The sequence below is a fragment of the Alexandromys fortis genome, unplaced genomic scaffold, assembly GCF_014885135.2.
Source record: "Alexandromys fortis isolate MF-2015 unplaced genomic scaffold, M_Fortis_MF-2015_v1.1 scaffold_80, whole genome shotgun sequence".
NCBI lineage: Eukaryota > Metazoa > Chordata > Mammalia > Rodentia > Cricetidae > Alexandromys > Alexandromys fortis.
Window position 1 is genome coordinate 2,040,640 of NW_026068174.1, and position 23,960 is coordinate 2,064,599.

Here is a 23,960-nt window from a genome sequence, read left to right on the forward strand (position 1 = left end):
GTGTTCCCACTTAGCTCTGGCATCTCTGAGAGCTGGTCATCCGGACCAGACTTTTCAAAATATTTTTAGGTGAGGCTGAATACTTGGATTATGGGATTTATAACCTTCTAACCCCAAGTCCTGGAGGTAGGTGCCTGAAGTGTATTCCTTCGTACAGAAGCCAAAACATATGTGCCTGTTAAATTATCTAAAGGAAAAGACAGGGATATTAAATAAGCCCTGAAACCCTGCCTTAGCAGAAGTTAGTCCTGTCCTTCTGTGGTGACTTGGCAGGTGCTATCCTGATGCCTTGAGTCAGGAACAAAAGTGCAAATACTGCCAACACACACACACACACACACACACACACACACACAATGCCAGGCCCTCCATCACAGACATCCTCACACAGCCCAGGCCCCTACATCAACAGGATCTTGAACCTGAACACCAGCTACTGGTAGAGAGGACTCTGGTGATAGAGAGCTTTGTCATCAGAGCCACCTAGGAAGTCAGTATCCTCCACAAAATGAGTGATGAATGAACCTCAGAGGTCTTCTATACTAGGCCAACCTCCTTGTTTACCTGAGGCCCAGAATGAAACAATGATGTATTGACATCAACCAAGCCATCCCTGTTCTGACCCAGACTTGACCATGAACTATGCCAAGTCAGAGAAGTCCCTAATTGAGATCAAGAACTAGCCCCATTTCTAACATGGAGCAGGGATTGGGTTGTTGTCAAAGATGCAGAAATTGCAAGACAAAGGCCCTACCTTTTGAGAAGCAGAGAAACTGAATCTCACTCCTGCCAGGAGCTCTATGCTCTCTTTTGAAGTTGGACATTTGGGGAAACACCTAGCAGCAACTTGAGGCTCTGCAGGGAATGGGTAGAAAACAAATGGGGGACAAGAAACTCGTTAGAGGAGAATCTGATCAGCACTGTCCAATAGAACTTCCTGGAATCAAGGGAATGTTCTCTGTGCCATTCAGTATGTTATCTGTGGCTAGGGAAAATGAGGAACTAAAATTTTAATATTACCTTTTTAATATATTAATTTAAAGCTAAGTAGCCCCAAGAGCCTTGTGCTAACATATTGTGGAGCAGTTAGTACATTGGAATGCAGCGTCATCAAGCCGTGATTGGTTCTGTTCAATCTTGTCTCCATAGCTACCTCTCACATTCTTCTGTCCTCCTCATCATTGTCTTTCCCCTCGCTATGACCCTGAGTGACAAGCAGAGTTCCTTGTTCTGACTATAGAAGGAAGCTGAGATTAAGTCCCTTCCTCAAAGCCACCCAGTTGGAAGTTCTGGATTCTTATATCAGCCCTTCCTCCCTTCCTCCACTGCATTTTTCTTCAGGCTGAGAAGCCAGCTGAGCAATGGCTGTCTCAATGACACTGAGAGACCTTGGTTCCTAAAGTTGCTTGTTTCCTGGGTGATGAGCTTCAGTGGGACACTTGTCTGTGAAGTCACCTGAGTAGGGACAGAGACACCTGACTCCTTGGCTATTGATCCTAAGGTCTCTGAGCAGCAGTACTGCCACAGCTACCAAAAACAGCCTTCCAGACCTACCAAGGTACATGGCTGCACAGATGCCAGCTTGCTTCTCAATTCCTGAAGGAAGGATCCTAGGTCCCTATAGGAAATATCTGGGTGATGATGGAGGAGAAAAGAAATGTAACTGCTGGGGAATGGCCGCAGATGGCTTGATGACCCAGGCAGTGTAAGAAAACAGAGAAAATGGCGTAACAGGGTGATGCAAACCCAATGGCAAATCTAGTTCTTCCGATTCTAGCCGTGTGTCTTGGGACAAGTAGAGGAACTTTGGGTTCCTCGTTTGTAAAACAGAGGTGAATAAAAATTGAAATTCATTGGCTGTTCAGGATGGCTAAGGGGCTCAGAGGAGAGGGCTCCTTATGCTCCACAGGAAAGGACAGTCTAGAGATCTCATAATGTCACAAGGGACCTGGTTGCCCTTGGTGTCGGGAATCCTCTTCCTATTGGAAGAGAATCTTTGAGACTCTTGCCTTGTGGACAGCCCCACACTCAGAAAGAGAAAGAAGGAAAGAGGGAACAAGGACCTTCCTTGGATGTAATTCCAATGGGAGGGCACTAATTTGAAAGACCGCTGTGGCCTCATGCTTAGTATACAGAAGGTAACTCCATGAAAATGATCACAAATGCGCCTTCCACCAGGCTGCTGATGGTCCACGTTAAGGAGCACAGGGCATCAAAGATCTCTAAGTGGGCCACCCTGGCAATTCCCCATTTTGAGGTTGCATGTGAACCTAGACAGGGTGCCCCAAAGTGGGCCCTGTGGAGAATCAGAAGTTCTGGGACTTTATATGTTCCACAAATAAAAAGGCTCTGGGGTCAGAAAAAGAATCTGGGGAGCCCTGGTTAGACTGTGAAATGCACCTTTATTCATTGCGGGAATTCTTTAATTTGCTACATCATGAATCTCCAAGACAGATATATTGTACGCAGCATTTATTTTCTAAATGCCTTTGGCCATGGAAGCCTCCTTTTCCATAAAGGAGCTCACAAAATATGCTTCTGGAAAAAGCCATCCTAGACCAGAGAAGTGCAGATTTCACGGCCAGAGTTTTCTAACGGAAATTAAATTGAAGACAGGTGGGAGGTTGTTAAAAATGAAACTCTGTGTAGATACCTCTGAGTAACTTCAAAGATAAAAGAAATAGGCAGTGGGTTATCTGGGTTGCACATGAGAGGAACCTGAATCAAACAAGCTTAGGCATCAAAAGAATTGTATTGCCCTTGGAATCCGAGACAAACTCCAACCACCAGCTAGCAGCAGGAGAGGGCTGCAGCTCAGAGAGTGCTGGGACCAAGGTGCCTGTCCCCTGGGTGTTATCACCTGCCTCCCTCTGAATCCCTACCCTTCTTCCTCAGGAGACACAGGCTTTTTCTATGTGTATTGTATCCTATGTATTCTTGTAGCGCTCAGCAGTTACTAAGATTTTTATGCTTCACATCCTACCACACAGCCAGACTACTTTGATTGCATCACTGATATCCCATTAAACGCGCGCACACGCGCGCGCGCACACACACACACACACACACACACACACACACACACACACACAAAGAAGGTAGTTATTGGCCCAACTGAGTTGAGTGACCTGCCCCTGGGCCAATCAACAGTGAGTAGGAAAGTGCCCTTCTACTGGGGACTCAGCAATGGATACTGGGAAGTTGGATGGAGGTGAGGAGGAGGGGTCCCTCAGAGAACTGGGCTGGAGGAGGTGGACCAAGGAGAGGGCTGAGAGGACCTGCATCTGAAGAGACCAGAATCTGTGCTGAGGGAGCTTCAGTTCTTAGTGCCCGTGCTCAAGCACAGGGAATATGACAGCCAGGGCTCCCTCTTCCCGAATCTTCCACCTCTCATTCATTTCAATGCAAAATACACTATTGTAATCAAATATAATCTGCCTTCATTTTCCCAAATCCTAGTGTTAAGTATGCATGAATGTGATATTATGTCAGATATATTTCTGAGCAGAGGAATTATTTTTGAGATCTGTGCTGTAGCATGGTAAAATCAGCCCCCATCATCCCTTGGGCCCTACCCCCACCTAATGCCTCCTTCGGTGACTTCACTCTGAATATACTGGCTTTCCTTGGTGCTTCTGGAATATTCCAGGACTGCCTTTCTTCAGGGCATCTGTATCTGCTGCTCCCTCTGCTTATAATCTATTACTCGAGCGCCTACCTGATTTCCTCCTCTGCGTAGTTTTTGCTCTATTATCACCTGCTGGGTAAGGCCTAAATTCCCTGGGCTCTGTTTTTACAACTGTGACCCCACCTTCTCTCACTCCATCTCTCATCTGCCAAACTGGTCCTTTCACACATATTGTGTTCCTTTCTTCAAATATGCTACACAATTTACATTTATTTATTTATTTATTTACTTATTTATTTAGGTCTGTCCCTTCACATAAAACATAAGCCCCTAGCATCTTGAATCTGGATCTCACAGGATAATAAGTATTTGTTGATGGAGAAAAAAAAATTTCACTTGAATTATGCATACTGCTAGAGTCAAGACGAAGAAGGAACAAGTATTAATGATCAGCTACTGTGTGCCACAAACATTCTGTCTCGTGACCCCTTCCTGATCCCCTGCTAATGAGGTATTACAGTGCCCAGTGAAAGATGAAGAAACTAGGTCCCAGAGAAGTTGAGTGAGCTCCCCAGGGGCAATCTAGTTAAGTGGATGAAGCAGTTGAATTAAGCGTAAAACCACATAGGAAGCCCAAAGCAACCATGCTCAGTCCACCAAACCCTTTTAATGTGCAAATTGTTACTGTAAAAGTGCTCCTGGGAAAATAGCTGCAGAGGAGTGGTTTGGGTGATGTCTCTGGAAAGTGAGTGACACATGGAAATAGGTCGGCCCTGCCTCCTTTTCTGCCTAGTCCTCTTTCCTTTATAAGAGTGGGATTGTTATATTGAAGGAAAGGTTAGCACGCTCCCCACATAGAAAAGAGATGAAAGTAAAGATACCCTACAGGTGGAGATTCCAGTCTGCTTCTCTCCCTTGCTCCCTATGGCCAACCCTGGAAGACTCCAAGGCTCCAGGGAACCCAATTTGAAAACTCTGGATGGGAAACCGGCGGGGTAGACTAGTCAGTAAAGTGCTTGCCTTGCAAATGTGAAGAACCAGATGTGGATCACCAAACGCCATATAAAAAAGGGGGTGTGGTGACATGGGTTTATCATTCCAGAGAGATAAAGAGAGAGAAGCAGAGACAGGAATATTCCTGGAAGCCTGTAGTGCCCAGCTAGCCTAGCCTGGTCTATGTGGGGGTCATTTCTCACATTTCCAATGAGAGACCATGTCTTACCTAAAAGTTAGATGACTCAGGAGCCAAGCCACAATACCCAAAGCTATCCTCCAATCTCCATACATGCAACCCATACCCACATGCGCACACATACAAGCACATACTAAAAAGAGGAAGGAAGGAAGGAAGGAAGGAAGGAAGGAAGGAAGGAAGGAAGGAAGGAAGGAAGGAAGGAAGGAAGGAAGGATTAGAGGAGATTGGAGGTTACTGATATAAACATGATGGCTGATTCTATGGCTGTGTCTGTCTCACGGGAGAAAGGGGCTCCCAGCAGGTCTGGGAAGCAGTTGAAACTCAGAGCAACTGCTGGTGGAGGATTCTGATTAAACACAATGGGCTGAACACTCCCATTTGTGAGACACTCCCTCCTAAAGCCTTCCCAAAGGGCACCAAAGGAATTTTCTTAGGTAAACCCACAGGGACAATGGCAGGTATCATAGTGTGGAAGATGGACAGCAGGGTGACTGACTTGAACCTTGACAAATCAACCAGGACCCCATCGTTCCCACCACAGAACCCTAGAGAGTAAAGTTAGGGGGTTCATTTAAAGTCTGGGGTGTGGTTCTCCTTCTTCCTCAGGGATCATTAGCTATTGGTCCATGGGTGGAAGAAGAAGCAGAAGCAAGTGAGCAGGGTCAGACGGCTTGTGGGTTGATGGAGATAACTCTCCAGGAGACAGCCTCAGTGAACCAGCTCGGCTTTATTCCAGCATCTAGGGTATATATAGGATTGGGGATGGTAGCTAAGGAATCACCTAATTTGTATTAAACAGTGTGATCCTAGCATAAAGCTCCTGTCATAAAGGACAAGTCTTAGCTATCATACGTGGAAGCCCAACCCTGTTGTAAGGCTCCTAGCACAATGTCTAATTCCTATATGGGCAACAGGGGGAAAGCTCTAGCAGGGAACTATGCCAAGGGTCACGCTAGAGACAAATCAGGCATCCAGGTTCAGGGACAACATTCAGATAAAGTCGGACCTCTGGGCCTAGAGACCATCTCCAAATAAGGATAAGCAGAAAGCAGGAAGCCTTACTAGGGAGGGAGTCCTACATGTTGCTGAGCTCAAAGAGAGCTGCTGGGTCATGGGTAGACAGCACCGCTGACCAGCAGGACCCCCCAATACTGGGGGATGAGCTTGTGGGCATCCCCGGTATCCTTCTGTGACCCAAACAACCACAGAGTTACCTCTCTCACCCCAGAAGAAGGTGATACTGAAACAGGTATACTCTGGACTTGGAGGGGTCAGGCCCAGCAGATGACAGGGTGAGGTGCTAAAGGAGAACAGCACAAGGAGTCAGAATCCCTGTGAGAGGCAGACACCCAGCCAGCCAGGCTTATCTGATGCACCTACCCCTCACAGAGGTCTGGGGATGCCTGGAAGCTAAAGAGACGGGTCAGGACAGACTAAATGACCCAATTAGATCATGCTTGTTAGATCATCGCTTAACAAGCCCCCAAAAACAGACAAGGAAAGTCTACAGGCTTTAAGTACCTCTTAACCATGAAGGGACAAACACGGAGACAAGCATTGGAGGGACGCCACTCATTTAAGGGCTGAGACTAACTAAGGACCCAAAAGCGAGCAAACAGAAAAGTGTGAGGTAGAGATCCTTGCTCATCTGTTGCACAGGCTGTAGCGTCAGATTGCTGAGTTCAAATCCAAGCTATGCCGTTGCCTCCCAGCTCTGTGGGCTAAGGTGAGCTGTTTCATTTCTCTGGGCATATTTTATCACCTCTAGATTGGGAATGATAATATCTACTCTATTGTATTGTTAGGCGGGTTTAAATATGAGTTAAGATAAATGATGGGTTTAGAAAAGCACCTTAGTCATATTATGATGGGTTTGGAAAAGCACCTTAGTCATATTAAGTAATATATAGTATTTAATAAATGAAAAACTAAATGCATAAAACACACAGAAGCATCGAAATGATTTAATTAGCATCCTCAGAAGAGAGAAGAAGCAGTAATGCATCCACAGATGCACTGGACGATATTAAAAAGGGACATGTTGAGAAGAAGAAAAAAAAATGAAAATTAAAATACATTAAAATGCAATCTATAGGAGGACTGTAATTTAACAATTCTACCCCAAAAGTGAAAATTAAAATACCAACAGATGTAAATGGGAGAGGAAAAAACATAAAAATTAGAGAATCAATGCAGAAAAAAATCCAGCATCACCATAGTAGGAGTTCTGGAGTGGCAGAACTGAAGGACCAGGGGAGGCCATTGGGAAGGAATTGATGCAGCCCTTCCAAGTCCTATCTGTGATAGGGACAGAGTACATAGATCAAGGCTAAAATTTGCAAAATCTGGGCTGGCAGAAATAAAAAAGAGACATCTTAAATGTTTCTGGAAAGGAAGGAAATGGTCTTCTCCCTGGAATATGGAATCAGGTGTCAGGACCAAACACAGGAGGCAGAGCATCTCTGTAGGTGAAGCCATGGTCCTTCCTGTCTGATAAAGAATCCTACACTCACCAGACTGCAAATGAGGTGTGAGTGCAGAACTGGGATTTAGAAAGATATTTCTTGGGTAGATTTTTCTGGAAGCTACTGCAAGATGAGAGAATAAAGACAGAAGAAGGATCCTGTGGGAGTCTGGAAACAGAACCTGGCATAAGGAGAGTTCCAGATGTGGATGGAGAAAAAGGCAGGTGTGAGGAGGAGGCAGAGAGTCCAAAGCAGAGCAGGCAGCTGTGGGCTCCAAGAGGGACCACTTTTGTGGATCTGGCCAGTCCTGAAAGGCATTTCAGCGTTCTGCTCCCAGGCCAGGGCTCCAGGAGAGAAAATGGGACAAATGAGAAAACAGAATGCCGAGCCAAACGAAATTAAAGGTGAGAGAAAATTAGAAAAACTGAAATCACAACCCTCGATGGGGTTGGAGAGAGGGCTCAGTCGGTAAAGCACTTCCTTCAAAAGCATGAGGGCCTGTGTTCAAATCCTCAGAACCCAAATAAAAAGCTGACATGGTTTGTGGCTATAGCCCCAGCAATAGCAAGATGGAAGATGGGGATAGGTGGTTCCTTGCAGCTCACTGGCCCGCTAGCGTGACCTATTTGATGAAGTTCCAGGCCACTGAGAGGCTTTGTCTCAAACAGAAGGTAGAGGGTGCCTAAGAAACAACCCCTTATATTATGCTCCAACCTTAACACGCATGCCATCATCCACACACTTGTACCCATACACACAAGAACACACAAGCACGTGTCTTTCTATGTTACAAGACTGGACTGTGGACAATATTCATATAGTCATAAGTATGTAAAACAAAACACTAATTGATTCAAAGTCTATACTTGTATTCAGAGGGTTACCAGAAAGGAACTATACATCATAGCATCCCATGGAAGAAGCCCACATATTCATTTTCCATGGTAAGAGCTCAGGAGAATTCATGTCGGAGTTGTACCACTAAGACATAACTGACAAGCAGTTGTTACCTGTGAGAGGTAAACATGAACACAGGAAAGACAGCTCAAGCAGTGAGCTTAAAGTTGATGCTTCAGAGGAAGGAGACTTGGTGGGGAGGGGGCTGGAGGATTCAGAGATGGATCAGGAAACTGATGTTTTTTCATTCAGTGCCTTGCAGCACCATTTAGCTTTTAAAATTATGTACATAGACTGCTTTGATAAATATAAAAGTTAAATTAAAAATAACCATAAATTTTTACCATAGCTGGAAGGCCTGAGCAGCCATCAGGGAGAATACATTTCCTACCCCCCCCGTCCCCCCCCCCGTTACAAATGGGACATGGCAAGAATGAGACTGATGGTTGCCATGGTTTCGTCAGCATCTCTGCTCCCAGTAAAAACTCTTGCCGTGGTGCCAGGTCCTAAGGACTTCCCAAGAATAAGAGGCTGCAGCTCTGGCCTGAATTCTGAAGAGTCCAGAGCACAGTGACATGCAGCCACCAGCTGAGATGCCCCGCTCACTCTCAGAGAGGGCTTTGTGTTGGGTGGGCATCTCCACAGGTGCCTGAAGACTCAGGAGGAGTGATGCTATTAATTAGATGTGCTGCTGGATGCCAGCATCTATGAAGCAACCTGATTTTTATCTGGCTGGAGGCTTACTAAGTGTGATGCAGAAAGCACATACGATCTTGTTACAGGTCCCAGCCAGTCAGCAGTCCAAAGAGAATACGCAGGGAGCTGATGAAACAGACACACCCTTGGTAATCATGACTCCTCTTTAGGAAATCTTCACTCAGCACCCACTGTGTGGTGAGGCATCTCAGGGATACAGGTGAAGATCCAGGCTAGGTTTTCAAGAGTATACAATTTAAAGACTTTCTGGGGCTTCCATATATGGGTCTGTCATAGTTCGAAATCTTTTCATCTTATGCCTTTTCTAGCCAGTGTCTAAGGAGTGGCCAAGTCTTCACATTGTGGTCAGGGAACATGAATGGGCGCCATTGGGTGCTATAACCACTAGAATAAAAATAGAGAACATGGGAGGAGGCGTCAGTCCCAGAAGGGAGGAAAAGAGTATCTCAGGGGAGCTGCAGAGAAGAAATGACCTTGGTCTCCCCATTTACGAGGTAATACATGGGAGTTAGAGGTAGCTGTGTGGTTATAGGTTGCTGAAATCTCGAGTACAGAGAGAAGAAAGCCAAGATCAGCCCGGAGCGTGCTAGGCTGACTTCTAGATAGAGGCCAAACCATCTGGTAACTGGCCTGGTGTGCTTTACTAAAATGTAGGTGTGGGGTCTGGAAGTGTGGCTCACTTAAGAGCACTGCAGTTCTTTCAGAGGAACCAAGTTCCGTTGCTGGCACCCATGTTGGGCTGTTCACAACCATCTATAACTCCCGGGTGATGCAGCACCCTCTTCTGGCCTTCATAGACAATGGTGTATGCACACACACACACACACACACATGATAATAATTAATAAGATAATTACTGATGTGGGTCTGGAAGTCAGTCCTCATCCAGAAGCCTGGGCTCAGCTAGGAGCTTTGTTAGGCATGCAGAATCTCAGGACACGTCCCGAATCCTCACTGCACCATGGTCCCTGGGGGACTCACAGACATTCAGTTGTAGGAAGCTCAGGCCTAGACCACTGTTTCCCACCACACAGAGGCTGGAGAATGCCTTCTTAACAGCAAAACCTTTCTCTTAGATCACCACACGTGAAAACCTCCGTGTTTTTGTATTCCCTGGTTGAGAAAATAGTCAAACACGCTTGCTATAAATTCTCTCTCACTTAAGATGAATCTTGAATTTGGTACACTAACCGGTCAGTACGCTACAAGATCCACTCAGTAGCCTCATCAAACCTAACTTCTGCTGTCCACATTTTCATGAATAGAATCATATTCATCCACTAACTGCCTCTCTAATTTCAGAGACATGAGCCTCCCCAGTGGCTTTTCAAAGGTGCCATCTCCCACATGCTGATCGTCCAACCCAGTGATCAGCCTTCTTATCAAGCAATTTATCTTCTCTGAGCCCAAATGCACTAGGGAAAGACGTAATTTTTAAAAAATCCTTGGGGTACATCTTTTTTGTAATGAAGCTGGGCTGAACTCCATACCTGGCACCTTCACTGATCCCTGCTTTGCAAAGATTCTGTTTAGCAGAATCTGTGTAGCCACACTTCTTGGTGCCTGGCCAAAATTTCACATTCCTATCTCTTTTCCCAGCATGGACACCTGGCCCTGCATTATAGAAGGTGCTATTGATCCTCTGATCCACACACACAGGAATTTCTAACCCTTTCACTGGTTGACATATCTAACAGCTGCCAAGAAGCAAGTCTCTTCCATAGTGCCCTAGCTAAGTAGTATTGAATCCAGGATTGGAATCTGTATCTGACTGGGTCTACCTCGGTCCTTTCCACTTTAAAATGAAAAAATGTATAAGGCTGAGAGATGGCTCTCAGTTAAGAGCTCTTGCAGAGGACCTGAGTCTGGTTTCTCGTACCTACATCAGGCTGCTCACAACTGCCTGTAACAAAAGTGCCTTCTGGTCTCCATGGGCACCTGCATACACATGTACACACCTGCACATGCATGCACAAACACACACACACAGAGAGAGAGAGAGAGAGAGAGAGAGAGAGAGAGAGAGAGAGAGAGAGAGAGAGAGTCATACAGAGAAAGAAAGGAAAAGAAAGAAAGAAAAGGGGGAGAGAGAAATATATTTAAAAGATTTCTTTGAGTAACAGTTCAACAAAGTATCACATTTTTGTCCTAGGGTCTTTAAAATATTAGTGTGTTCCAAGACTCCTCAGCAGGGATTGCCACTCTTCCCCAAAGTCTTGTAGCCATTCAATAGCACCTCCCAGGCCACCAGTCATTAGAACACTGTGTTTCATGTGTTCCACTGGCCCAGGACAGACAATTGAAGCCATGCTGCAAGGGGACCCAGTGTTGATTTTTATTTTCTTCTACTGAAAGCTCAGATAGCCTCGAACTGTCACACGGAAGCAATGGAGCTTGTTCGTGTCCACCTCATATTGGATTGTCTTCCTCAGGGCTACTGCCTTCCTGGGTCTGTCTACAAGGGAGGAACAAAGAGGAAGGACAAGACACGCACACTCCAGTTTTAGATAGACAGCAGTTCATGGTTTCCTGATTGGAAAAAATCAGCCCCATCTGATTTGATATGAGCTCTGAACAGTCGTGTCTATTTTTTAAATCTGTTTTTTTCAAATGAGATGCAATGAGGTTAAGAGATTTACACATTGCTCTTGTCTTAGTCACTGTCCTATTGCTGTGAGGAGACACCATGACCACGGCAGCTCTTAGAAAAGAAAACATTGAAGTGGGGGCTTGCTTATGGTTTCAGAGGTTTAGTCCATTATCATCATAGTGGGGTGCCTGGTGGTGCACATGGCGCTGGAGCAGTAGCTGAGAGCTTTGCATCCTGGTCCACAAGTCCAGTCAGAGAGAACCTGGGCCTAGTGTGGGCTTTTAAAACTTCAAAGCCAACCCACAGTGACACACTTCTTCCAACTAGTCTGTACCTCCTTCAACCAGGCCACACCTCCTAATCCTTCTAATTATTTCAAATAGTTCCACTCTCTGGTGACTAAGCATTCAAATATTTGAGCCTATGGATCACTACAGTTCCTCGCTCACAGCAAGTTAAAGCTAAAACTAACCCAGAAGGTCAGCCCCACATCGTTTTAACAAACAAACAAAAAGGTGTAAGACTCTGAAGAGAGAATGCAACCTCTCTGGGACCACATGGTTCTTACATCACAGGGCTGGAAATCAGTTAGATCATTGGTTCCAGTGCCCACATTTCTGCTGATGAATGCCAGATCTTGGGGCCCTCTGATTTATCAAGTGCCTACCCAGGCACAGGGACCAAAACAGTGTTTCTGGTGGAACTCAAAGAGCCTTCAACAGTCCCTTTCTACCTGGTCCCTTGAGTACCAGTGCCAGGACTCTTGTCCCCACCATGGTCACTGTTCAGCTCTCACTAGGCTTCCCCAGGACCTAGAGATGAAAGAGGAGGAGCTGCCGAGCCCACCATAGGTTAACATATTCTCCCTTGCATCCTTGACTAGCTTAGAGACTATGGGCATGTTATTGGGCAGCCAGTGCGTCATGTGAACAGTTAATAAATAACAGAGGGATGTGAGGAGTAAGACATTTGGATGCTGGGGCTGCCTGGCTGTCACCTACCAGGCTACACTGGCCACTCCCTCCTCTGTGAACCTCAGTCTTCTCACCTGAAAAATGCCAAGTTTGTTGAATTGTTGAAGGTTCTAGAGCTCTTGTTGCGCCAGAGTCCTCTGCATCCACATATCCTAGTCTCTGGACCTGTTCGTGATTTCCCCTAGGTTTTGGTTTCTTCATAACATAAACGATGAATAAAATACAGTGCAGTGGAGATATGGGCAGCCGCCACAGCTTGGCTGGAAAAACCCAGTTAGGCTGTGAAAGCCCCATGCTTACTGTTCTTGTACCAGTGTTGTAGTTTATGAGTCCCAGAGAAGGCTGCAAACTCAGGAGGCTCAGGATCCTGGCCTACAAAGGTTCAATGGACCCCAACCCAGTACAGAACATGGCCAGGGATACCAAAAGGCACCAAGTGTCTAAGTAAAGCCACACACAGGAAGACAAAGAACGGGGAGGTCAAAGCTTGATTCTAGATTGGCTCTGTGTAACTAGGTCATGTTATCTCACTGATCCTCTGCCTACCCATCTATACATTGGGGACACCTATTGCCTGGAGATGGTGGTGCACACCTTTAATCTCAGCACTCGGGAGGCAGAAGCAGGTGGATCTCTGTGAGTTTGAGGCCAGCCTGGTCTACAAGAGCTAGTTAGAGGACAGGCACCAAAAGCTATAGAGAAACCCTGTCTCGAAAATAAAACAAAACAAAACAAACAAAAACAAACAAATAAAACAAAACAAAAACAAAAAACAATGGGGACACTGACCTTGCAGAATGAGATGACCAGCTAACCTCTGGTCACATCTATGCCTTTCTTGCTTCCTTGCCATTCTTGAGCTAGGCAGAGTACATCCTGTGTCCTGGACATTTAAACTTTCTGCGTGCTCTATCTAGAAGGCTTTCCCTAGGTCATCTCACACTTCTCCACTCCTTTTACCTGGGTTTATAGTAAAAATACCAGAGCCTAAGGCCTCCCCAAAATCCCATCCAAGAAAGACATACCTTGCCCCTCCCCCACTGCTACTCCTAGCACATGCCAAACATACAAGCATGACATCATGAGTGTCCCTGTTTGCTGCTACCCCTCCCCAGAACATAGCTCCAGAAAGACAGAGACTCTGCCTGCTTTGCCGCTAGACTCCTGCTCTTTAACAAACAAAAATGCCCACAGGCGGTATTGGGGTCCAGGAAGGGTCATCGCTCAATCTTAATGGTCAGATAATTAACAAGACAACTAAGGATCAAAACGAAAAGTCCTAAATATTGGGCACTGAGTGGTGGAGGGACAGCTTGGAGGAGGGCATGACAGTAAGACGGACAGAGGCTAATCAAGTGGAGCTGAGGAAGGGCTAGCTAGCTCAAGCAAAGAGGACTGGAAGACAGCACATGATAGAACACAAGGGCTGGAGAGATGGCTCAGTGGTTAAGAGCATTGCCTGCTCTTCCAAAGGTCCTGAGTTCAATTCCCAGCAACCACGTGGTGGCTCACAACCATCCGTAATGAGGTCTGGCGCCCTCTTCTGGCCTGCAGGCATACAGACAGAACATCGTATAAATAAATAAATAAATAAATAAATAAATAAATAAATAAATAAATAAATAAATAAATAACACAAGCCAGAAACAATGACCCGATAGTGTGATGTTAGTGGTACGGCAAATGGCTGAGTTCTTCCTAACCTTGACTCTGCCTTTTAAGCATCACAGCCCCTCCCCCCAGAAAAAAAAACTCATGGCATCCATAATCATTTACAGATGGGGGACGGGGAGTGGGGAATGAGACCCCAGAAAGTGAATAACCTGTGAGAGCCTAAGAGATGGATTTGACTTCACCCTGCCTAGCCCCGGACCTCCAAGCAGCTCACCAACCATCCCAGGTTCTCTGTCCTTCTTTCCCTCCAGGTAGGAAAGCCATGTGCTTCAGCCTGCTCAAAACACCTGGCTCACTCATTTGGGAAAGGGGTCACCATCTTAGGGGTGAGCCTTGAAGGGGAGTGTAGATGAAGGTGGGGGGAGTAGATCTAGGCCTGGTGACACAATCTATAGACTGGAAGAGTTCACACAACTCAGGGAGAAGCTGGGGTAAGCTGTGGAAGCTGGCCTGCCCCCTTTAGAGGGTGAGATCTCCATCCTTAAGGACACGCAAACAAAATGGCAGCTCTTCTAGGAACAGTGGTCTAGTGGGAACTCCACTGTCTTTCAGGAGTTAAATGAAAGATTCCTTGGGGCCTCTACCAATCGAAACTCAGGCAGAACTCAGGGGTACCCTCAACTGGATAATAAGAGGAGAGATTGATCCAGGGCTGTTTACAAAAGAGCAGGCAAAACATGGAAAAGTAACAGGGCTCCCTCAAGGTCTGGGACTAAGAACAGGGAGGGGGAGGCATTGTTCACTAGGGAAGAGGGGAGAGAGCTGCTCTCAAAAGTCAGAGAGAACATGGGCCAATTTGACACAAACTAAAGTGGGAAGAAGAAGCCTCATTTGAGTAATTGCTCACACTAGATTGGTCTGTGGGCGTGTCTTTGGGGCACAGATTTGATTAACAGTTGATGTAAGAGGGTGCAGCCCACTGTGGTTCTGCGTCAGACTCCTGCCTTGAGTTCCTTCCTTGGCTTCCCTCAAGGATGGGCTGTCACTGTAAGCCAAACAAGCCCTGTCCTCCCTTAGTTGGTTTTGGTCAGAGAGTTTTATCTCAGGAACAGAGAAGCAAACTATGAGTAGAGGGAGGGCACTCCCAAACTCCCAGGACCCCCACCCCCACCCTCACCCTGGTCTGAGCTGTGGTCCTCTAGAGTGACAAGCAGCTGGACCATAATGGCCCAGCATATAGGGGCTGTCTTAGGGTTTCTGTCGCTGTGATGAAACACCGTGGCCCAAAGCAGCTTGGACAGGACAGGGCTTATTTCAGCCTAGTTCCACATCACAGTCCATCACTGAGAGATGCAGGACAGGAACTCCAGTAGGGCAGGAACGTGGAGGTAGGAACGGATGTGGAGGCCAATAAGGGGTGCTGCTTACTGGCTTGCTCCTCATGGCTTTCTTGACCTACTTTCTTATGGCACTCAGGCCTCCCAGGTGTGGCACTGCCCATAGGGAAGTGGGTCTTTCCGCATCAATCATCAATCAAGAAAATGCCCCACCTGCCTATAGGTCAGTCAGTCCTACGGAAGCTTTTTCTCACCTAAGATTTCTTCTTCCTGACGGTGGTGGTGCACACCTTTAATCCCAGAATTTGGGAGACAAGAGGCAGGCGGATCTCTGTGAGTTCGAGGCCAGTCTGATCTAAAAGAACTAGTTCCAGGACAGGCTCCAAGCTACAGAGAAACCCTGTCTCGAACAAAAAAAATAATTGCTTCTTTCCAGGTGACCCTTGCTTGTGTTAAGTTGCCCTAAAGACTGGCCAGCACAGGGACAGATACCTCAGCCTGAGATTCCTCTCTCACACCAGTGTTCCCTGACTACCTCCTCAACCAGATGCCAGAGGGCAAGAAAGACCCCACTGTAAATTCCCAAAGCCCCCAGTAACCTCCCAGGAGCAGAGAAAGCGGGGAGGCGTGGCACCGGGGTGAGTGAGCAGCAGCTATCCTGCACTGGGAGACATCCCCTCTAGAGTGCCATCACCCTGTCTCAAGCTGCCCTTGAAGCTGCCCCTCCCACACACACACATAGTCACTGTAATAAAGTTAGTTTTGTCCAAAACAAGATCGCTTTGTAGCAACACATCCCTCGCTTGAGCCTAGAAAATTCCCTCTGCTTTCAGAGCCACTTTTCTTCCTCCTTCTCTCCCGTGCTTATTTCCTCCGCGTGTTTCCTGTAATTTGCAAAGATTAAAGATTTAAGCTTCTTTTATTGCCCTGTACTTTCCCTGCCCCATTATGCATTCTTCCCAACACTCCTGCCTTCTCCCGCGGAGCTCCCCAAATCCATTCTGCTTGCACAGAAAACACCTCCCCAGGTAAATCTCACCTTGTGCGTGCCAGGCCACGCTCCCAGAGAAGGCTGGCAGAGCCTGGCTTCTGCAGGCTGAACTCTGCTGAGCGACGCTCCTCGTGATTCAGCGCCATCATTCATGTTAAGCTGTCTGGGGTTCAGCTCCATCCCAATTAGCACGGGCTTCTAAGGCTGGGGGGGGGGCGGGGAGGTGGACTTTCCCTTGCTCTCAGCTCTCTCACAGTCTGCAACACTCAGGCTTTGAGTCCTGGTGTTCAAGGACGTGTAAACAAATCCTTCACAGCACTGGGGCCCGCGCCTTTGAAGGAGGCGGTGTCGTAGCATTTGGTGGTGAGAGTGATATGAACCGCAGCGGGGCTATCGGCACAGTCACACTGGATCCCTGCTCACAGGGACCACCAGCCCAGTGTGATGCTGTCACTGCCACCTATGAATTCTTGATTTTTTTTTATTTGGAATTTATTCCCATAAGTAAAAATGTTGGCAGGCCCTCTATCATTTTTTACACTGTTTTCCAACAAGGAGCCCACATTGGCTTTTTGTTCTATGCGGGTGGTCCCAGATACAGTTTTCATTGTGGCTGTTGTGCAGGCTGTCCCCCTGCCATCTCAGCAGGTGAGACCTGTGGGTCCCAGGCACTGGTGTTTCCCTGTTCCTCCAGAACCTGGGTGGATGCAGCAGGTCCCGGGGCAGGGACAGGTCCCAGAGCAGGGAACAGCGGGTATGTGTGGGAGTTTAGGTGCTCACTCATTTGTTCATTCAGTATTTATGAAGCTCTGCTGTGTGTCAGCCGTGTGCTGGCAGAACTGGGGAACTGACCATGAAGTATATATGCCTGTTCATGGCTCTGCATTCAGACCCTCAGAACTGCACGGCACCTGCTCACACTGAATGAACCACAAGAAGAATGCTAGGTTAAAAAACAGTCTTTGGGGCTATGTAGAAAAACCCTATCTTGGAAAAGACCAAAAAATAAAAAATCAAGCAACTTGACTTTAAGCCCTGGCTATGCCCTTGCCTTGCTGTGTGACCCTAGGCACGTCATCCTTTCTCTGGACTCTAGCACTGTTTCTCCAAATGTGGCCCCAATAACCTGTAAAGAATTCCTGGAAATGAAGGGTCCTGGTTCTTCCCATAATGCCTGAGTCAGAATTTCTAATGCTAGTTCCTATGTACCAAAGAGAAAAGGGGGGGGAGAGAATATGATAGACTATGAGATCTCTGGGTGATTTCAACAAGTATTCTAGAACCTCAAAGGTAGGGGATCTGAGGTTATGTTTGGTTCTAATAAACTGTATTTGGTTCTTCAGCTCTCAATAAAGTGCCTGCCATACTCAGGAACTGATGGAGATGGGGAGCCAGAGGGACAGGGGCTGGAGTGGACTGCCATTCACAAGTAACCTGGAGAAAAATCCAGAGGAAAATAAAGGGCAGCTCTAGGGAGGAATAGAAAGGAGCTCTCTCTAGAGACATGGAAATGAGTCTTGGGGAGAGTGGAGCTGGATAACCGAGAACTACAGCTTGGTCTGCCCATAAATCCACCTGTGTTTGCTGTTCAGATCGACACGGGAGTAGCCCAGAACCTCTGTGGACAAGGGATACACAGGGAAAGCTATTCAAGAAGGCAAGATAGTGACTGTGGAGTCACCATCATGCCTGTAACCCTGAGAAGGCTTGTGGTTGGATGTGCCACCACCATGCTCTCCAGTAAGTCACCAGCTACATAGTGGCTCAGCCAATTTGTTCCCATTAGTTAAAATAAAAGGCCCAGTTTCTCAATCATTGGAGCCACACACTTCAGGGTTTCAGAGCATGGCGTCTTCCGTGCAGAAATTTCCTCTTGCACAGCACTAGTCCAGAAGAGCAGAAACTGGGAGTGGGGGAAAAAGGGCCTGTGAGACAACCTCGTCAACCTGAGTTTGGATCTCCAGCTCCCACACAGAAGCTGGGCAGAGCAGAGCACATCAGTAAGGCCGGAGCTGACAGAGTGGCGACAGGTGAAACCATAAAGGTTTTGGCCTGCCAGTTTTGTCAAGTCAATGAACTCCAGTTCCGTGAGAGATTCTGTCTTTAAAAATTAAGTTGGAGGGTCTAGAGAGACGACTCATTGTTAAGAGTGTGCACTGATCTTACAGAGGGCCTAAATTTGAATTCAGTTCCTAGCACCCATGTTGAGCAGCTCACTACAGCCTATAACTGCAGTTCCTCTAGGATCCATGAGTGCATATACCCATGCACAGACACACACAGAGACACACACAGGAGAGAGACAAGGTTAAGAATAAAGCTTTTTAAAAATAAGTTGGAGAGCAATTAAGAACGATACCAATGACCATAGTGCAGATATACCTGCACACATCCATGCACACGTCCATACAAACATGTGCATACAACATGAACGCAATGAACACAGAGAGAGAGAGAGAGAGAGAGAGAGAGAGAGAGAGAGAGAGATCCATCATCTGCTCCTCTCATCCATCCAATTGCTGTTAACGTAAAATAAAATGAGCTTGCTTTAGGTTTACTTGCACCTACAGCTACTATTATACAGCTTCTGGAATAAACCAAGGTCTCTTGCAAAACCCCAGCCCAGTCTGATTATTTCCCGTGTGGTCCTCATTGGCCAGGTTCTGTGGGCTGATTGTTTTGTCCATTACTCATGGTGTTCCCCACAGAAAAGCTTCCTTTCTTCCTGGAGGCCACCAGCCGTGCTGAGCCCATCTTTACTGTCTAGAAGGCTTCCTAAGCCCAGTTGTATAGCAGCTTCAACTAGCTAGAAACAAGTGCGGGCAGCTTACAGGTTCCTTCCCAGGGCTCCCTGAAAGCACTCCCGAGCATCCTTGTAACGTCAGCGTCCCACGATTCTCAACTGCTCTAGCCTGTGCTTGGGCTACTCATTCCCTTTCTTGGGTAGAATTTAGGGAACATAGCTGCTGGAACTGGCACGCTACTCTCATTCAGTGTTCCTCCCTGACTGAAAACCCTTCCTTAAGAGTCTACCAGCCATGGGTGAGGCCAGGGTCTGGGAGGGATAATACGTCTCTCACCATAAGTAAGCACATTCTCCACCATCTATAGGATCCACAAGCAGGAGGCAGAGAGTTAACTGGGAATGGGCACGGGTGTTTGGAACCTCACATCCACACCCAGTAATACACCCCCTCCAATAAGACCACACCTCATGATCCTTCCCAAGCAATTTAACTAACTGGAGACCAGTGTTGAAACACATGAGCCTGTGGAGCACATTCTCATTCAAACAGTCACAGGTAGGACGATCTGGGTGAAGAGACCACAGAACAGTTGACCACTAGAGGGGTGTATATATAGCTTGCCTATGATTCTGCCCCAGTGTATGAAGCCCCATCTGAAGCCATACCCTGGCAACGCTCTACCCCTTTTCATGAAGCCTCATATCAGCCACTGGATGCCGTGTCTAAATTATGAAAGTACTGCCTATCTCCAAACCGCAGACCAGGCCAAGCCTGCCTCAGTCAGTAACTGGCACACTTTCTACAGTCTTAATATCCCTGTGACTGCCCCTAGCCCTCTTCTTCTCTGGCAGCTTTGGTGCGTCCCCAGACCTTCCCTAAACCATGGACCCAGCACTGACATATCCTTCCTCCCTCCCTAATACTCACCTGCTACTCCAGTTCCCCTCATTTTGGCATGTACCCACCTTCTCCCCACTCTTTTCTTTGGAAACATTTCATTTGGAATCCAGACTGGCCTTGCCTGTTAGTAAGTGGCTGGCTGAGCTTCAGTACCAGAGCGCCTGCTCGTTCATGCAGTAGGTGTCTGGATGTCCTGGTGAAGAGGCCTGAGCCAGAGCTCAGCTCTGCACTTAAAGATGCTGCAGCCCGAGGAAGGAGACGGGCAGCTAGGGAACAGTCACAGAGTCTCGCAGAGCTCTGGCATGTGGATACAAGAGCTACAAGTGTGCAAGAGAAGGAGTCGTTCTGGGTGGGGCTGAGGGATGAGTTCTTCAAGGAAAATACCATAGGCATCAGGTGGGCAACGCAGAAGGACACTTGAGGCAAGAAATTTGTGTGTCTATGTGCTACGGGAACCAGCAACAGACAATCCTGGTAGCCTTGGAAGGCGTGACCACATGGACTATTCTCAGAGCAAGGCTGGAAGTGGGGGCGGGAGAGCAGGGCTGCAGAGCCAGGCTCCTTCCTCATAGGCAAAGGGGGAGCCATATGGGTTTGCACTTCGGAACCTCATCTGTAAGCTGATGCAATCACCCTGGTGCATGCTGCGCTCCACCAACAGTGAGCACAACTTACTAAGAAGCCAAGCTCTGCCTCTCCTGTCCCTTTTGACTGCCAAGGGCCATTTCTCCCGTCTGGGCTGTCAGGGCGGCCTCCGCTCTGGCTGCCTATCTCGTGAAGCTCAGAGGAGGCAGGTGTTCAAGCAAGCCCTGTGTTTTTGTTTCTGATTCTATACACTGTTTTCTCTGCCTGACATTATCATCTTCAGCTCATGGCCCAGGAAAGAATTTAGTAAATAAAATATAAGAGCTTCAGGGCTGTCTCCAGGAGGCCGGATGGCAGCTTGGGAAGGAATGTTACTCATCTGCTAACCGCATTTTACAAATACGGTGGCTGAGACAGGAAGGTGGCCTAATTGACTTGAATTAGATTCACATTCTGGCTGTAACAGAAAACAACACATTTTTTTTCCTAATTCTAAGGTCACACAGGCTAGAGAGTTGGCTCATTGGTTAAAAGCACGCACTGCTCTTCCAGAGGAAGAGCGCCAGCAAGCACAGCCCACGGTTCACAATCTCCTCAGCTCCAACTGCTCTGGCTTCTGTAAGCACCTGCACTCATGTTTACATACCACACACAACTTAATAAAAATGCATCTTTTTAAGAAATTCCAGACAGGCATAGTGGCTCACGCCTTTAATCCAAGCCCTTGGGAGGCAGAGTTTGAGATCCGTCTGATCTGTATAATGAGTTACAGTACAGCCAAAGCTACAGAGTGAGACCTCGTCTCAAAGAGATAGACAGACAGACAGACAAAAATAAAAGTTCTAAGGTCCTGGGCTAGGGAGATGACTCAGTAGGTAAAGTGCTTAGGCCACTATGAAGACATGAGTTCAATTACCCAGAACCCATGTGGAAGAGCTGGGTATGGTGGTATGCAACTGTAACCCCAGCATTTGTGGGTTAGAGTGGCTTAGAGACAGGTGGCTCTCAGAAACTCTCCCGCCTAGCAGAAATACTGAGCAGCAGGTTCAGGGAGAGATACTATTTCAAAGTAATAATGGAGGAGAAGAAGGATGATGGTGGTAATGGTGATGATAATGATGATGATGATGCTGATGATGATGATGATATGGAGAGCAACTGATAAAGACATCACATCCTGATTTCAGCCTCTGACCTCCACAGGCTCCCACACAAGTGAGCCACTCACGCACATATAGTACTCACACACGTATAATACACACACACACACACACACACACACACACACACACACGTTCTAAAGTCACAATTCTTAAATGATCTTTCATAGCTTCTACAACCGAGGCTGTCTGCAAGGTTCTGCTGAGTTTCTTCTTTTGAAGGCTCTGAGGGGAAGTCCGTGCTCTGACTCTTTCCAGCTTCTAGAAACTGCATCCATCTCTTAGCTGGTGACTCCTTCTCCCTTTTCAAAGCCAGAAGCTTGGCCTCTTTGCTCTCTTTCTCTAACTCTGGTCCCTGCTCCCTGTTACAAGGACCCCCTATGACGGCACTGAACCCATCGGCACAATGCAGGTTACTCTCTATCTCAAGATCCTTCACTGCCCCATCTCTATGGAAAGTCACAGGCTCAGGGTTCAGTGCTGCAGATGTGGGGTCATTATTTCTACTACTCAATACCTTTGGTGTCCCAGAGAGCTGCTCAGCCCCAGGACCCCGTGAGCACCTGCCGTCCCTGACCTGCGGCTCTGTCCACATTTGTTCTTTCAGAGGAGACAACGTTTGAAGCAGGAGTGAAGGTTCAGATCCACAGTCAGTCTGAACCGCCTTTCATCCAAGAGCTGGGCTTTGGGGTGGCTCCGGGGTTCCAGACCTTCGTGGCCACACAAGAGCAGAGGGTAAGTTCCCCGTGCTCCCCAGATCATGGGTCCTCAGTTTAGTCCAGCTACCTCAGAAGCATGAAGAGAAGTGAGAAAATACTAAGTAAATGCAGTTCTCCAGAACCTTCTATTGACTCCTAAAATCACCTGTGCAAGAAGTGAAATGTAACTTCCTTTTTTGTTTCACCGAATGCTTGAGTACTCTTTGTTCCCCCAGAACATTCTACCACTCCTTTTGTTATTTAGTTACTCATTGCCAGTGAATGCTAAAACAAACCACTACACCAGATTTGATAGTCTTAGCATTTGTATTAATGAAATTCAAAGCAGCCTACCAAAGGAAAGGGATGAAGCAGTCTCTAGCTCTCCCTGCTTAAGAAGAGCAAAGCCTCTTCCTGGAGTTTCCCGCCCACCCTTTGATGAAGCCTTGGGCAGAGTCCCACCCAGCCAGCAGGGTCTGCAGGAAGGCAGGGAGAGGGCTGGCACCATTCATGTCTAAAGTGGGTTTTACATCTCAGAAGGGAGATCGTCTCAGACGCTCAGTAGGGAGGCTGTCTCAAAGCAGAGCAGCCAGAGACAAACGTGGTTTCTTTCTCCAACTTCCTGATATTTGCTGTCTGCTTTGCCGGAACTAAAAGAGAGTCCCCATCCAAGCCAACCAAGACAGTTAACTGGGTGAGGAAGAGTCATGTGTGGTGGGAGGCTCCCGCTGAGGGGGAAGTGGTTACAGAGCATAAAGATGAGGTTAGCCCATCGTGTGATTAGAGTTTGACCCTGTCATCTTTTACCTGGTACTGGCTACAGCTCTTTAGACATCATAAAGTGATGTTCTGAATTAAAAACTTGTTTTAGATCCATCGATAATATATATAATATATATATTATATGTATTTGGATTTTCAAGACAGGGTTTCTCTGTGTAACAGCCCTGGCTGCCCTGGAACTCACTTTGTAAACCAGGCTGGCCTCGAACTCAACAGAGATTCGCCTGCTTCTGCCTCCCAAGTGCTGGGATTAAAGGCGTGCACCCCACGCCCAGCTTTATACTAGCTGTATGTTTTAGGTCTCTAAGGAAGTATTTATTAGTGATGCCCATCTCATGCACACTCTATTCTGTGCACACTCCTGGTTGGTTGGTTGGTTGGTTGGTTGGTTGGTTGGTTGGTTGGTTAAGGCGGAGGTCAGCCTTTGCTGCAGTGCAGGTGGCAGAGGTGGTAGTTTGGGGATGAGGGCATGAATTCTGGGAGGTTATTTTGGACTCTACAGAGCCCAGAGATGGAGGTAAGTGGTGTGAACAGAACGTATTCTTGAAGGCATAGAATGACTCAAGATGGACAGCTGGACCAAATTTTGGGCTAAGGATGTGACAGTCAAGAAGAGCGAGACTCTGAATTACCCAGTATAAGCAGACAGACAGACAGGCAGACAGGCAGGCAGACAGAC

At 47.1% G+C, this 23,960-nt stretch overlaps 1 protein-coding gene across 2 annotated transcripts in view; it reads left to right on the top strand.

Moving 5' to 3' along the window:
* Positions 1-23,960, top strand: part of Asic2 (acid sensing ion channel subunit 2) — a 1,083,285-nt gene that overhangs the window by 980,981 nt on the left and 78,344 nt on the right. For both annotated transcript variants that reach the window (XM_050128719.1, XM_050128718.1), the window contains exon 3: positions 22,408-22,535. In XM_050128719.1, the coding sequence (XP_049984676.1) occupies positions 22,408-22,535 (128 nt within the window). The remainder of the gene's footprint in view (positions 1-22,407; positions 22,536-23,960) is intronic.